General features: G+C 39.3%; 1 protein-coding gene across 2 annotated transcripts in view; it reads right to left on the reverse strand.

Moving 5' to 3' along the window:
- Positions 1–16,955, reverse strand: part of ABCA5 (ATP binding cassette subfamily A member 5) — a 70,807-nt gene that overhangs the window by 32,923 nt on the left and 20,929 nt on the right. For both annotated transcript variants that reach the window (XM_084751151.1, XM_084751152.1), the window contains exons 9-18: positions 15,511–15,658; positions 14,183–14,351; positions 13,054–13,112; positions 10,186–10,296; positions 8,898–9,073; positions 8,234–8,353; positions 6,649–6,787; positions 4,781–4,871; positions 3,110–3,249; positions 1,768–1,887 (exon numbers count right to left, since the gene is read on the reverse strand). In XM_084751151.1, the coding sequence (XP_084607277.1) occupies positions 1,768–1,887; positions 3,110–3,249; positions 4,781–4,871; positions 6,649–6,787; positions 8,234–8,353; positions 8,898–9,073; positions 10,186–10,296; positions 13,054–13,112; positions 14,183–14,351; positions 15,511–15,658 (1,273 nt within the window). The remainder of the gene's footprint in view (positions 1–1,767; positions 1,888–3,109; positions 3,250–4,780; positions 4,872–6,648; positions 6,788–8,233; positions 8,354–8,897; positions 9,074–10,185; positions 10,297–13,053; positions 13,113–14,182; positions 14,352–15,510; positions 15,659–16,955) is intronic.

Consider the following 16,955-nt stretch of genomic DNA (forward strand, 5'->3'; position numbering starts at 1 on the left):
TTCCCTCTACATGTAGCTGCCCCCCGTCAGGGTGTTCCCTCTACATGTAGCTGTCCCCCGTCAGGGTGTTCCCTCTACATGTAGCTGTCCCCCGTCAGGGTGTTCCCTCTACATGTAGCTGCCCCCCGTCAGGGTGTTCCCTCTACATGTAGCTGTCCCCCGTCAGGGTGTTCCCTCTACATGTAGCTGTCCCCCGTCAGGGTGTTCCCTCTACATGTAGCTGCCCCCCGTCAGGGTGTTCCCTCTACATGTAGCTGTCCCCCGTCAGGGTGTTCCCTCTACATGTAGCTGCCCCCCGTCAGGGTGTTCCCTCTACATGTAGCTGTCCCCCGTCAGGGTGTTCCCTCTACATGTAGCTGCCCCCCGTCAGGGTGTTCCCTCTACATGTAGCTGTCCCCCGTCAGGGTGTTCCCTCTACATGTAGCTGCCCCCCGTCAGGGTGTTCCCTCTACATGTAGCTGTCCCCCGTCAGGGTGTTCCCTCTACATGTAGCTGTCCCCCGTCAGGGTGTTCCCTCTACATGTAGCTGTCCCCCGTCAGGGTGTTCCCTCTACATGTAGCTGTCCCCCGTCAGGGTGTTCCCTCTACATGTAGCTGCCCCCCGTCAGGGTGTTCCCTCTACATGTAGCTGTCCCCCGTCAGGGTGTTCCCTCTACATGTAGCTGTCCCCCGTCAGGGTGTTCCCTCTACATGTAGCTGCCCCCCGTCAGGGTGTTCCCTCTACATGTAGCTGCCCCCGTCAGGGTGTTCCCTTTACATGTAGCTGTCCCCCATCCTGTTCTATTTCCATACAGCAGCACCTTTGTGACTTCCAACTCCTATCTGTAGGCCGCGCAACTTCACTTAGCTTCAGACACAGCCCAAACGGTGAAGGCAAAACTACATTGTCTTCCTATAACCCTAGCCCTCCACTCTGAGGAAACAGCAATCCTACACGTAGCTCTCAAAGCAAAAAGCCTAGAATGTCTCTTGACCCATCATCACAGTCCTCAGCAAATCATTATTGCTGAGAACAACACAATGCAAATCCATTTTTCCAGATTTTACTGCCACCCTAATTCAAGCTCAAATTTACATGCAAGTTTCCTGACGGATCTTCTGCTCTTCTTTTAAACTAGAGTTATCATTCACTAATTAGAAACATTTTTTCAGGGCTGGACATGAAACCCAGAATCTTGCAGATGGCAGACAAGTGCTCTGTCATAGAGCTACCTCCCCAATCAAAGATGTGTTCACTAAAAACACAAATCAGGACTTAACAAGTTATTCCTTTGCTTTAAACCCTTTGACAAGGCACTCAAAAACTAAACGAAGCTCTTCCCAGATGTTCAAAAGAAAACCTTGATTCGGCCTTTAGGCTGCTCTCTGACACCACTGTATGTTACTTTCTCCATGGCTCCTGCCATGGTGACCTGCCTTTTTGGTCCTTCAAAGACATCTAATATCTCAATACCTGAGAAGTAGAAATTTTCTTTATCTGACATATTTTGTTTTAAGATTGTTTGCATGCCTGGATTTTTTCAGTAATTCAAATCTCAGTTCAAACATCGTCTCAATGAAGTCCTCCCTGACGACAGAACCTTCCAAGAATATCCTTTCATTTCCTTCATCAGTCCTATCAGTATTAACAAATGCTTCAGCTACTTATTTACTTCTGCCCTTGGATCCACAAAACAACCCAAACTCCGTATGCTTGCACAATTCACACGCTTATGTAATTATTTGCAGTGCTAGTTCATTGGCTGATGTTTTTGGTTCTATTTTTACCTGCTTGGTCAATTTCTGCTTCAACTTCTAGCTTTAAGAATACATCTTCCAATGTTGTCATGGAAACACCGTAAGAAATAACACCCAGATTTGAATGAATGTCTAGAGCAGAAAACAAGCCTAAAGAAAAAGAAGTGGGGGAGGTTAAATAGCATGGTGCTCACATAAAATAGTAAAGAGTGATGGAGAGATGATTTAGCAATTAAAATCACGTAGGCTCTTGCAGAGGACCCCAAGTTCAGTTCCCTGCACCCATGTTGAGGTGGCTCACTATTGCCTCTAATTCCAGCTCCTAGGAATCTGTGCTAAGAAGCCTCCACAGGTACCTGTATTCACATGCAAATACCCCCCAACACACACACGCACGCACACACACACACACACACACACACACACACACAAAAACACACACACACAATCTAAAATAAAATCAATATAAACTGACCTACAATACAATTCAAAAATAATATAAATTAGCCTAAAATACCATTCAAAAATGGGTATGAGCCAGGCATAGTTGTTCATGTGTGTGATCTCAGCACTCTACAGGCAGAGGCAGAACTGCCATAAAATTAAGGCTAGCCAACATTACATGGTGAATTCCAAGCCAGCCTGCGCTATACTGTAAGAGTCTATCTCAAAAAAAAAAAAAAAAAAAAAAAAAAAAAAAAAAAAGGAAGAGAGAAAAAGAAAGAGTAAAAGAAAAAGAAAAAAGATAGAAAAAAATTAAAATTAATAAATATTTTATAGCACTTAAATAAAGTTAGTTCTAAATTAAAATAAGTACTTTGTAATGTATTCTGAAATTAGGAATTATTTGGAAACACACACAAAGCCTCCCTGTATACATATACACTAAAACAAACAACAACCAAAAAAAAAATCGCATATGCACACACCTTGTCCTCATGACACCTACCAACAATTCTGCCTTTTTGTAGCAGGGCTCCCACTGTGGAACTGGCTGGGCTGGCCTGGAACTTGCTATAGAGACTAAACTAACCACTTACCTACGGCCATCCTCTGGCTGCCGCTGCCTCTGCCTCTCAACTGCTATGATCACAGACAGGCACCACCAGGCCCACCCTAATTCTCTTTATTTGCATTAGGCATTTAAATTAACAAAGTATAGTTACATATTATTTGTAAAAAGACAAGAACAAAAATCGTACCCATTAGTATGCAGTATTTCAGGTTAAAAGATAAACTGAAGCAGAAAAACTACAAGCTCTGGCCAGCTAAGACTATTACATGAAGAAATAATCAAAACAGGCAATCAGAGAAAAACTTATTCCCAAAACAAAAGCCCTATTCAACCAAGAAACTGGAAAAAAGAAAATACCTGAGAACTTGTCCATGTCCTTGAAAGGCAAGCTATACACAAGCTGTTGGTCGTTCTGCTGCAGCAAGGCAGCTGCAGGTATGTGCTGCCTAACCAGTGAGGAAAGCGACTCCGTGGCACAGTATCTGTCTATGTACATGCTAGGGAAAGGCAAAAATCATAATTTTATGATTATTCAATAAATAGCCGAAAGCAAATTCTGAATTTTTAAAATTACATCACTAAACATGGTTAAGACACAATATAGCAAGCCTTAAGACTAGTAACAGCTGTCCCTGCCCCTCACTGGTTGCCGCACTCAGGAGAGCATGTCCTGTACCCTGCCTGGGCAGCACAGTAGAGCTGACCTGGCGGTGGGGGTCCAGGCAAGCCAGCTCGAGGGCTTTAATGTGGGAGAGTTGGCCTCACCATCTGTCTGTTACACAGTGACTTGATGAGGGAGAGATTGCTCCTCCCTCGGCCCTTGCCACCTATGGCAGGCAGGAGAGCTGGCCCTGAAGTCATCAGAGCGAGAAAGCTGGTCCTGCCCCTCACCTGCTTCAGCACTTGGGACGGCAGGCCCTGCACCTCACTTGGGCAGCACAGTAGCTGGCCCTGGATGTGGGGGTTGTGGGTGAGCGGGCCACCAAGGGAGTGTGGGAGAGCCAGCCCTGCCTCTTGTCTGCTGTGAGGAAGAATAGATAAAGGAGAAATCCCCTCTCCTCCGTTTTGCCCTTGCCATAGGCAGCTGGGGAGAGAGCTGGCCCCTATGGGATCATGAGAGCAGGAGAGCAGGCCCTGCCCCTAGCCTGCTGCAGCACTCAGGAGAGCGGGTCCTGTCCCTAGCCTGCTGCAGCACTCAGGAGAGCGGGGCCCTGCACCTTGCTAAGGCAGCACAATAGAACTGTTCTTGAACATTAGGGTTACAGGTAAATTGGGCCCAAGGGAGTAAACAAAGGAGAGTCAGCCCTGCCTCTTGTCTGCTTGGCCATGGAGCAGGTGAGGAAGAGACACCCTCCTCCGCTACACCTCATCCTTACGCATCTATGCTAGGCAGGAGAGCTAGCACCAGGATCATGAGAGTTGGAAAACTGGCCATATCCCTCACTGGCGGCAACACTTGGGAGAATGTGCCCTGCACGTTACCTAGGCAGCAGGGTAAAGATAGCCCTGGTTTGAGGGATCGCTGGTGAGCTAGCCCCAAAGTAGTAAAAGTAGGAAAGCCAATGAACTGACCAGCTCAGATACCTCTCAGGCCTAGATCCAGGGCTTTGAGTTGTCCCACCCCAATACTGATGAACTGTTGAAGTACATGACAGGGCTGGTCCTCCAGATCCAAAATTATAGGATCTCCATGTAACAGGGCAACAGCAGGATATCTGAGAGGAGTCCTGTATTCATATGAGTAGCAGAAGCCAGAGGCCTCCTACCAGACCAACAAGTCACTGCAACGTACATTTGCAAGCAAAGAAATGTGGACAAACAGGAATACTGTAGAACACACTGTGACACACTATAGCTTCCACAATGAGATTTTTTCCCCCTGTATATGGGGCGCAGGGCAGATGCAAGGGTGGAGGGAGGTACGAGGGGAGAGTGAAGGGGATGAGCATGATTTGAAATTCACAAGGAAGGTAACAGTACACCAAGCACACACACAAACAGAATAAAGTCACGGAAGAACAGTGTTACCTCAGGCGGTAGCCTATTCCCCATTTACTCTTTAGGAAAATTGAAGAACCAACACATTTCAGCATTCCTTGTGATATGACAGCTTTCCTATCTACAAAGTAGAATTCACATTTTAAATTCTAAGTCTATAATAGCATACATCCAAGTATTATATCAGTAATCATCACAGTACTTTATGAGGAGGACACTAGAGTACCATCACCCATTTTTTCAGGTGATAATTTTGAGGGAAGGCAAATACACCTCATTTAGACATGTTTCATACATCTACTAACATGACAAAGGCAGGAACTCTACTCAGGCAGCCTGGCTCCAGAGTACATACAGTGCTTCCTAAAGGAACTGATATTGTTTATGATTCCTTTATAAACAATGTACAAAAAGAAAACATAATTACAAAAATAAAAATGTTGGTACATTGAATTCTTTTTGATATAGATACTGTTGAGGAGGTAAGTGGCTTTCCATTTATCATACTTGACAATCAGCTAGAAGAAGAAGCTATACTATTTCAAACACTCAGACTTTTGTCCTACGTGCTAAAAGCCAATTCTAACATATATATTATATATAATACGTGTTATATATAGTGACATATGCATGCACATACACAAACCTGCACAGAAAGTGGCTAGCAGGCCAGTAAAAGCTATGTTAGAATGACTTGCTTACAAAGCTGGCCCTTGACTAGCATCTGAGAATCTGGATGTGGGAAGGCTCTGTTAGTGTCAAAACAGACAAGGCAAACTCACTGTCCACACTCTGCGCACAAAAACACAGAGTGAATGCTGAGTACTTGCTTTCCTGTGGGGAGCCTGGAGCTGCGCTGTGTCAGGAAGAGTAGTGCTGTGACCAGCGCCCACAGGGATCATGGACACTAATAACTAGAAGACAATATTCCACACATATGGTTACAAGTAAATCATGGGGAAATTAAGGACCTTTGGGAAGCTAGTGCCTGGCTTCCTCCAGACTTTGCCTCGTGTAATTTAGCCTGCTGCTAATTTTGCCTCATAGATATAATTGCTATAATAAATTAGATAACATGAAACATCTTATATGAATTCTTTTGAGAAATCACTGAAACAGGATGCTCTGGGAAACACTGAACACAGAAAGATAGAATTTTTTAAAAGCTTTTTGTTTAAGGGGATAACAATCGGGATGCAATCCAAATAAATTAAAATAAAGCTTTTTGTTTAAAATGTACACCACTAAATGTTGGAGTTTGGTCTGATGTGTTTTGATGCTAATTACTACTTGCTGTCTCTGTGCTGCATGTTGTACCTTGCCTAAGGGTCTAACCTATTTGACCAATTAAAGTCCATCCCACCTGGGCAGGGCAAATGGGATAGGCGTGGCTAAGGTTCCCAGGCTTTGGGAGACAGAGAGAATCTTGGAAGGAGGAGAGACCAGAAGAGAAAAGCAGGAAGAAAGCGGCCAATCCATGGGTTAAATGAAGAAACACATGACCAGCACGGATGGCGATTTGGCCCAGATGATGATAATTAACAAGTATTTGGGATTATAAATATGTGGTAGCTGGATAGAAATTATTAGAAACAGATGGTATGGGACACCTGCCCTAATATGGGAAGTAGTTTAGGGGATTAATATCTGCCCCTCCCCCAGGTTAACTAAGGCTATTTTAAAATATAACAGGTGTCTGTGTCTTGACTGATTGCTAGTGGGTTAGAGAATACCGCTGTAATAATAATTATAGGCCTGATATAAACATTATTAGGCCATACTGATAAAATAACCACAACAATTAAATAATTCATTTGTTCCTCAGGATTCATCATTTCCAAGTTTATCTCCCTCCAGACTGGCAACCTTATCTTTTAAAAGTAGAGCAAAAATCTCACCAGCAAGAATATCAGCTTCATCCATGAAATGAGTACTGAATACTGTCACTCTGTTAGCTTTCCTGTATTTTAAAAGATTCCAAACAATGTGACGAGAGCACGGATCCATTCCTGCTGTTGGTTCATCTAGCAGTAGTATCTGCATGAACAAGGGGTAGAAAAAAAGAAAAAAAAAAAAAAAAGTTAAATTTATGTGGACACTGGAAAATCTACTTCAAGTTAGTATATTCACCTAAAAACCTGGTTTTCAATCTTATTTAAAATTTGTATAAATGTTTAAAATTGTGAATGAATCTTTTCCTTGGGTACTTATATATAAGCCACTGGTATGACAACCAGATAAACAAAATGGCAAAATATTATGTATATTGCTATATATAATTCAATATGCACATAGAGCAACTTACTTTTAGATAAGGATGTTCTATATCATTACACAGGAAGCATTCTTGGGGGGAGGGGCACTTTTTATTGAAACACACAACAAAGAACTCATGATCTTCCTGACTCAGCATCTTGAGTGCTGGACTATGGGCATGTGTTGCCTTATTTGGCTTCAAGCTGTTTTTAATTTAAGAAACATGACAGTGGGTGCTAGCAAGGAGTCCAGTTAATAAAAGTCAGAATCCATCCTGACCCCATGCTACAGAAGTAGGAACACAGCAAGGCATGGCCTGCACAAGCCCCGTGCTGCACGTACACACATGAGCTTTCTAACAGTGTGCAAGGTGAAGTTGATTCTCTGTTTCTACAGGACAGAGAACAGAAAAAAAAAATCACATGTAAAATCAGTGCATGGGATAGTGACTAACTCAATTATCCTTTTAATTCTTGTCTTGTTTTCACTTTTTAAAAACTTTATTATTTGACGCATATGAGTATTTCGCATATATGTATGTCTGTGCACTGCATGCATGCCTGGTGCCGCAGAGGCCACAAAAACTGTGTCAGATCCCCCTGGAACTCAGGTTTGTTGGGATGATGCTCTTGTGCACTGTGTAAAGGTTGTCTCTGTACTATTCAAATGCTGACTTCTGTACCAGCACAGAGCTGAATACAGGCCACACTTGGGTGTTGTTATTTTTATGAAGCACCACCCGTGTTGGTATTTTGTAAACATTTCCCCCATGACCCCTGACTGATTTAGTGAAGAGCTGAACTACCAGTAGCAGGCAGGAGAGGACAGGCAGGGTGGACTGTATGAGAGAGAGGTAACAGCCATGTGGCAGGATGTAGATTAGTATAAACAGGTTAACTAAAGCGGTAAGAGCTAATTGGGAACAAGCCTAACTTAGGCCAAGCTTTCATATTAAGAAGTCTCTGGGCCATTCCTTGGGCAGCTGGCCAGCTGAGAGATAGTCGGGAGACAACTGGTGCCCCATGGTGATAACTGGAGCCCAGTGTGAGGAAACAGGAGTTAGAAACAGCTTTAAGCCGCTGTGCAGGCACTGGGGATTGAACACAGGTCCCTTAGAAGAGCAGCCAGTGCTCCTAACTACTGAGCTACATCTCTAGCCCCATAACCTTCTTTTTTATTTAATAAAATTTAAAATTATCTCATCAATGAAATTAACATTGTATTTACCTTTGGGTTCCCAAGAACTGCAATTCCTAAAGACAGCTTTCTTTTTTGGCCTCCACTTAATTTTTTTGCTTGATTATCCTTGATAGCTTGCATATCCAAGTCCAGTAAAACCTTTTGCACCTGTAAAAGTAAAGTGTGAACAATAGTATTTTAACAATCATATCATTTTCATAGTCATCAAAATTAGTTTTTACATATCTTAAGTTTTGAAGTACTATTTTAGGCATCATTTAAGCAGTATAGTTTTAAAATTACTTTTAAAATGTTAAGTTAGGATGTGCTTAATTTTCACAAATATTATATATAATTTTGAAAATGATAAGTAACAAAGTTCTTGGTGGAAAGTCTGTTTCAATTTTGTGCTTTTCTGGAAAATGGGGAAGGAAAAGAGATAAGAATAAAGGTTCTGTGTGTCCTGAGGGAAGGCATTAGAAGAGGTGTGTGGGCAGAGCAGATGAAAGGAAGGGAGAAAAAGTGCCTTCCAGATGCAAACTATTCACATATGTTAATATATATACTCCAAATTCATCTATTTCTTCACATTTTCTGTTACTGGCCTATAGAGGTTTTGTTTAGATTTTCAAGCACATTTATTGTACAATTACTGCAAAGTATATTATAAGTTATAGGAAACGCAATGACGGCTTAGATATGAATAACATACTTCTTGAATTATATTGTTGGCTGGTATTCCTTTGATTGAAGCCAAAATTGATAAATTTTCTTCTACTGTCAAAACATCAAAGTTTATATCTAACTGTGGACAAATGCCAATCATTTTTCTTGCTTCAAACATTTCATCTATTTCAGAGACTCTGTGTCCGTATATAGAAGCAAACCCTAAAAGCAAAATATTTAAATTTACATTAAAGACATCGAGTGTTAAAGGCATGTTTTAATGTACCTAATAACTTATCCATTTTGTTACAATGCATTAGCAAAGCTGTAGTTAATACAAATTTGGAAGATATAACATATCCTCATTTTGGTGGATTGGTGGTGTGTTTTCAATTACATTTCAAACTTGTTTTCCTTCATCTCCAAGACATTATATAGTGGGAAGAGCAACAAACTACAAGCAACCATGAAACGCTTCCATAACTACAGTGACAGGGTCTATATTTACAGCGCAGTAGCGAGTTCCTTCACCTCCAGATAGCATCAGATAATGAGTAAGATCTACAAGTTGCATATGAGCCGCTTGTGTGGTCTTGAGCACACTAATATCTTGAATTCTGGCTTTCTTATCTCAACTGAATGAGAATTTGCTCCACTTCAGAACTGTTAAGTCAATGTGATAATGCACTGAGAGCTCTGATAAAAGTCGTGTCGAAAGTGTAAGATATTATGACTGATGTCAGAGAACATCACAAGGAAAAAAAAAAACAAGAACGAATCGCACTAATTTTCAAAGTTAAGTCTCATTTACAAAGTTGAAAGGCATATTCAATAAAATATGGCCCCTTTGTGATAAAATGTATTTCACTGACATTATTCAGTAATTGTAGAAACATGGGCTTTCCACATAGAGTTTATACCTATAAAATAATCCCAGATTATACCTTTGAGGTACTGCTCTTAAAGTTTTAGTTTAGTTTCCAGTTAGTTACTGGTTTATTCTCCCATGCAAATAAGGAATAAAGATATGTACACATATAACTATGTGATGGAAGTAGGTATATAGTATAAATGAGAAGAAAGTAAATTAAAATAAAGTTTAAGAGTTGTATCTTTTACTTTATTAAATATCATGGAACCAATTTTTTACTTTAAAAAATAAGTATATATAGTTAAGAGAAAAACTCTCTTCATAGATAAATAGCTATTCCCAATCAGACATAAGTCAACTAGTACACATGTAAAGAGGGCAAATAACTGCTGCACACTGTAACTCATTAGTTAATAACATAAAAAAAATAAAAGATTCTTTTCTTATGAGAGACAATTCTTACCATCAGAAGGTGGGCACAGCCCACAAAGGATATTCATTAGTGTGCTTTTTCCTGTTCCACTGTGGCCCAGTAATGCAGTAATTTGACCTTCATATATGTCAAACGACAAATCTAGTTCAGGGAAAAAAGAAGGCTCAAATGTGGCTTTTATTTCTGTTCAGGTAGTGATCTTAAGTAAGACAAATTTCAATACATAAAGTCACCAACACAGTTTATGCAGGTTAGTCTGCACATAGTCACTGGTATGAATAGCAGGAAAGTAAACAGCCTGTTACTGACTTGTTCTCTAAGATTTAAGGTATACACAAGACTCTGAAGGTTTTCTGTGTACTGACTTTTAAGTATTGTCAAAGAAATTAATACAAAAATATATCTCACAAAGCTATCTGAAGATACGTGAAAGAAAGTGGAAACAACAAGAACAAAACACAGAATTGACACCAACGCACAAGAGGGCTAAGAGAACATTTAAAGGCTCAGTTGTAAATGTTTGTGTTTTGAGTCTATGTGTTTTGCCTGCATATGTGTCAGATCGCTTGCAACTGTAGTTACAGAGACCTGTGAACTTGACATATGGGTGCTGAGAATTGAACTCAGGTCCTTTGGAAACAAAGACAGTGCTCTTAACTACTAAGTCATATCTCCAGCCCCTAATGGCTCAATGGAATGATTATGATAACTAGATAAATATATAAGCAATTGAAGGGGGACAGAGATGAGCATCTATGTTGATAAAGCAGGAATGAACTAGTCCAGACACTACCCTGAAACTGCAAGACAGCTCCTGGGAAGAGGACTCGCTGTCCACTCCACCATACAAGGCTGCCTGACTGATTAGAACTTCCATAATCTGAAGAGGTTAAAATGTTGCAGGCCTGGAGCCCAATCACAATTTATCTCTGTAATAGTCACTCCTTTCCCACCTGTTACTGACCTAGCATCCATGCGCCTGACACGTAAATCTTTCGAGATGTAATAGACACCTAGCTCCCACCAACAAATACCAGAGAATCATCAGGCAGCACCCAAGGCCTACAGCAGCCGCCACCCTGCTTTGTATTTGAAAAGTTCCTTCATTGTTGAGTTTCTGAGTTTTGTTACTACACTGGAACCAGGGGTAACCTAAACCTGAGTTCCTGGGTCACAGTCACTCATATTTGCTCCAAAATAAAATCTCCTAGTCCTCTGAGTAAGAGCTGTGTTTCTGCATCCACAGCTGAAACCTGAAAGAGAAGGGGGAAGGAACTCTCCTATCCCAAGTCAGTAACACAGGTTACTAATGGAAATGAGTTTGCTGTTGTGAGGCACTGGTGTGGCAGAGAAAGGAATCATGAGTTCAAGACCACTCTAGGCTATAAGACAGACCTTGCTTCTTAAACAAACAAAACTGTAGGAGCTCAGAGGTACAATGTAGGAAATGAAAATTCAGTAAGAAACTTCTAACGAGACTATGAATATAATTACCTCAGAGGAGCTCAAGTAATAATCTGTGAACACAAACCTATGCCAACTAAAATACTTCAGTAAATTATACATCTCCTATGCACATCATGAGTTCTTTTCTTTTTTGTTTGTTTGTTTTGTTTTGCTTTTTTGAGACAAGGATTCTCTGTGTAGCCTTAGCTGTCCTGGACTCGCTTTGTAGACCAGGCTGGCCTCAAACTCACAGAGATCCGCCTGCCTCTGCCTCCCGAGGGCTGGGATTAAAGGCATGTGCCACCATGTCTAAATGAATGCTTTTTAATTTTCAATTATTTGGTGGTGGAACACAGTCATACAATTGATTTTCTACGTTTACCGTGTACTCTGTGACCTTTCTAAACACATTTTTAGTTTCATTATGCTTACTGCAGAGATGGATCATTTCATCTGCCAATAAGTTGGTCTCATGGTTCCCTTTACAACTTAGGTATCTTCTGTTTTTCTCTTGTATCTTGGCATTGGCAATAGCTTCTGGTTGAGTAACTCACATTGGAGGCTATAGGTAACCTTTACTGTTAAGTAAAACAACTAAAGAATCATTTATTGTTAATGGCACTGAAGCCAGAAATGATACAACTCATATATTGGGTATAATTTAAATTAAGAACTTAATTATGCTTATCAAAACACATTGTTAAGAACCACAAGACATACTTCAAATCGGAACAGGATATTAAAATACCTTTATCTAGCAAAAGCCATGAGCCTAAAATATTACAAATGGAAAACTGTACATTCAAATGATAAGAAGCATTATGCACTGGGCCTATGTAAAATAAAAACTGTATGAACACACCACTGTACCTACCAGAATACAGTCACATGAATTAAAACTGTTAGTGTGTGATGTATTTTCCTGACCCTGGAAGATACTGACACATCGCTAAGTGTACCTCAATTCTTAGGACAATCATCAAAAAAAAAAAAAAGAATCTTAAGTAATATGTGCACATGTACACAATAATAAAATAAACATAAAAGAACAGAATATAAATTGGTTCATATTGTTGAGTATTTTTATGTCAACAGATACTACTTTTCTGACTTTATAACTTCTATGTTGTAAATTTTATTATCAACATTAGTCTCATGAAGTAACTATAATGGCAAAATGGAAAATCTTTTTTTTTTTAATTTTAGTTTTTTGAGACAGGGTTTCTCTGTATAGCCTTAGCTGTCCTAGACTTGCTTTGTAGACCAGGCTACCCTCAAACTCATAGTGATATGCCTGCCTCTACTGACCAAGTGCTGGGAGTAAAGGCGTGGGCCACCATGCCCGGCTAAGATAGAAAATCTTAACAGGTAAGGTTAAGCTTCACAATGATGCAGACTGGCTCCCTATGTGTACTGTGATGCTATGGGCTAAATTCTGGGCAAGCTACTTACTTCTCAAAGCCTCCACATTTTCATTTTTCTTTCTATAGGCCTTCTGAATACCATTTATTCTGAAAAACACAGAATTATATTAAAAGTATATATAAAAACTTATAATTACGTGTGTTAATATGTATGAAATTTGTATCAAAGCTGTCTTTCTGGGGTTTTATTTTTTTGTTTTTGTTGTTGGTTTGGTTTGGATATTTGAGACAGGGTCTTTCTGTGTAGTCTTGGCTATCCTGAACTCATTTTTTTGTAGACCAGGCTGGCCTCGAACTCACAGAGATCTGCCTGCCTCTGCCTCCCTGAGTGCTGGGAATACAGGCATGTGCCACCGAGCCCTGCTCTATCCAAGCTGTCTTAATTGTTTTAAGACATATCTTTTAAATTTTAATCTTGCTATGCATATATAGAAATACAAGACACTTTCCACACTATTAAGACAGGGTTGTACACACGTAGTCAGGTAACAATTATTCAAATTTGGGGGCAGGGGGATGGATGGGGAGAACTGAAGGGGTATTTTGAGATCACATGTCCAAAACAAGAGTAAATTTGCATACAAAAAATAGAGGAGGGAAGAAAGGGTGAAATAAATAATAAGAAAAATAATAGGCCACCTTCTTGCTAAAACAATGAACCAAACAAATAAAATTGATACTAAGGACACAATTACCTGCAGATGCTACAGAAGTATACTCCTGCTCTCCATTTTATGCATCCATCACTCATTTCCAGGATAACACAACTTCTAAGAAATTTACATATTATCTTTTTTTGTTTGTTTGTTTGTTTGTTTTTCAAGACAAGCTTTCTCTGAGTACCCTGGTTATCCTGGCTTCGCTTTGTAGACCAGGTTAGCCACGAAATGACAGAGATCTGCCTGCCTCTGCCTCCCTAAGTGCTGGGATTAAAGGAGTGTACTACCATACCTGGCTACATAGTATTTTCATCTTTCATTAATTAAATGTTTTTTACATTAGTAAAGGAGATATAAAAACTAGATGTCATCTCATGTCGGCACTATCTACCTACAATGTGAGTTTTCTCATCCTATAACTTTTATGGTAGTATAACAAAGGACCAAAATGTCACAATTCCCATCAACAGTTCTACCTATACTTAATATTACACATACCTTATAGCTTCTTTTCCTATAAATTCTGAAGAAACCGGCTCAACAATTTCATTCAGACTAATGTTGCCGTTAATGTTGCCCTCTGACAACTCCTTATAATTTCTTTTGTTTTTTGACCAATACGATGGTTTTAGGAAGTACAGAGATGATCTCCTTAAGCCAAATTCACCTAAAAAAATTAAAACCTGAGTTATAAGAGGTTATTTCTGAAAGCATGTTTAAATCATAGTAAATAACCCTTACTTAGCTTTAATTTTAAAACTCATATTGGATGGGTAGGGTAACACACACCTTGAATCCTAGCACTTGGGAAGCAGAGGCAGGCAGAATTCTATGAGTTCAAGGCCAGCAGAAACTACACAGCAAGTTCCAGGCCAGTGAATGTTATAGAGTAAGACCTTGTCTCAAAGAAAATAAGTAAAAATTAATTCAATAAATCATACTAACTAGTAATTAACATATTAGATAAGCCCAGAATATAAAAAATAATTAACTACAACAATAACAACAAGAAAGAAAGGAAGGAAAGATAGATAGATAGAGGCCTTTGGCAGGCAGTGGTGGTGCACGCCTGTAATCTCAGCACTTGGGAGGCAGAGGCAGGTGGATCTCTGTGAATCTGAGGCCAGCCTGGTCTATACTAAAGCCAGGGCTATACAGAGAAACTCTATCCCAAAAACATAAAGAAAACCAAAGATGTCATGAACTTGTGGGGGAGGGGGGGAATGGGAAGAGTTGGAAGGAAAGTGAAAGGAGACAACATATAATTGTATTTTAACTTTTAAAAATTAAATTAAGCAGCCAGGTGTGGTGGCGCACGCCTTTAATCCCAGCACTAGGGAGACAGAGGCAGCCAGATCAATGTGAGTTCGAGGCCAGCCTGGTCTACAAAGTGTGTCCAGGACAGTCATGGCTGCCCAGAGAAACCCTGTCTTGGAAAAAAAAATTAAATTAAGCTTTAAAAAGATGAAGAAAAGTGTTTGGAGTTACAAGGTTGCTTCAGAGCCTTGGATCTAAGAGGGTACAATAAATTAGTATTAGAAGATTAATATAATAAAGGATTGAGCTGTGAAGTTCAGCCAGGCTTTCAAAACAAACATCTCTTGTTACATGATCTCTCTATGCTCACCAGTAGCTAGTGATTATGCAATATAATATATATTGTGAATGTATGTGTGTGTGTGTGTGTGTGTGTATATATATATATATCTTAAGAGAAAATTAAACCATCAGTATGATGTAAAATATTCTGGCTAGGAGAAAAAAAATTTAATTAATCCTATATGACCAAAATTACTTTAGCATCTTTACAGTAACCAAGCACATACCGGGAATGACTTGATCAAGATATACAGCCAGGAGGACATAGAAAACACTATCAAGAGCCAGCATGAGGAGAGTAATAATTAGAGGATAAGGGCCTTCCGTCAAATTCAAAAATAAGGCACCTTCATTAAAATCTTCTAAATGCATAACCTGAAAAAAAAAACAGAAAACACCAACTTTACTCCATAAAAAGTATTAGAACAAAGCTAACACTACTAAGTATAATTCATTATATACAGAGAAACATTAACAACACTATTTTTGAAAAGTAACTAGTAAGATGGTCTTATAGGAAAAACTGTTAAGACCACAAAAAAAAAAAAACATTTATCTAAATGATTCATTTAATCATGATTTCTATTCTGTATGAGGGAGGGTGTGTGTTTTGTTTCCGTTTTTGAGATAGGATCTCTATATGAAGACCAGCCTCGCCTTGAACTCACAGAGATCTGCTTGCCTCTGCCTCCTGATTAAAGGAAGCATTTGAAGGCGAGCTGGGGTTAAAGGCAGGAACCACCATGTTCTCCTTTTAACTCTTTGTCTTCTTTGCCTGTGGTTGTTAAGCTTGTATACAACACTCCCTGAGTCATTTAATTCTAATGCAATGATAATCAAAGGAAATAAAAGTATAGTGTTAATAACACCTAAGCAAATGGACCAAACAAATATTACAGAATAAAATTATGGTGAACACATCTATAATTCTGAAAAGGAGATAGTGTTTTGATAAATGCAATTGCTGAAATATACACAGTAGGCAAATGTGTTAAGAGAAGCATTCTGGAGACTAAGGCCTTGTTCAGGTACAAGTCCTTCCCCTGAATAAACTCACTTACTCACACTCCTCAATTTCAGGCCTCTCATCTCTGAACTGAAGGAGACCAATTAAATGATATGTAAGGGTTCTGTCACCTCCAACAAAAATGCATGACTATAGTTCTACTTTTTGAAGAAAAGGACTCAATAAAGTTTCAAGGTGTGTAATAATGACTCTTAAGTAATTAAATCTTGCTTAATATGGTATTTATAAATAATCTTTTCTAATGTTACCTCATAAAGCATCCGTATAACATCACACATAAATTACATATAGTAAGAAACCATAATTTCCTTTGTACAATAACTAAGTTTATGTTCTATTCTATAAATTGCTCCTTATGAGATTTTTTTTCATTTGAACTGACTATATATGTAAGTAAAAAACAAATATATAAATCTAAATATTATTAACTTTAAAATTTGTTTTATAAGCACTTGAGAGACACCATGTGGGTACTGAGAATTGAACTTTGATCCTCTGAAAGAGTAGCTAGTTCTCTTAACAACTAAGACATTTCTCCTGCCCCTAAATTTAAATATTATTTAGATAAATGACAATTCCACAGTTATTAGATCAATAAAATTATTATTTTAATCATTACAACTTTGCTCTGTGTCACGCACAATT

The sequence above is a fragment of the Acomys minous genome (assembly GCF_964271855.1).
Source record: "Acomys minous genome assembly, chromosome: 12".
In the NCBI taxonomy this organism is placed as follows: domain Eukaryota; kingdom Metazoa; phylum Chordata; class Mammalia; order Rodentia; family Muridae; genus Acomys; species Acomys minous.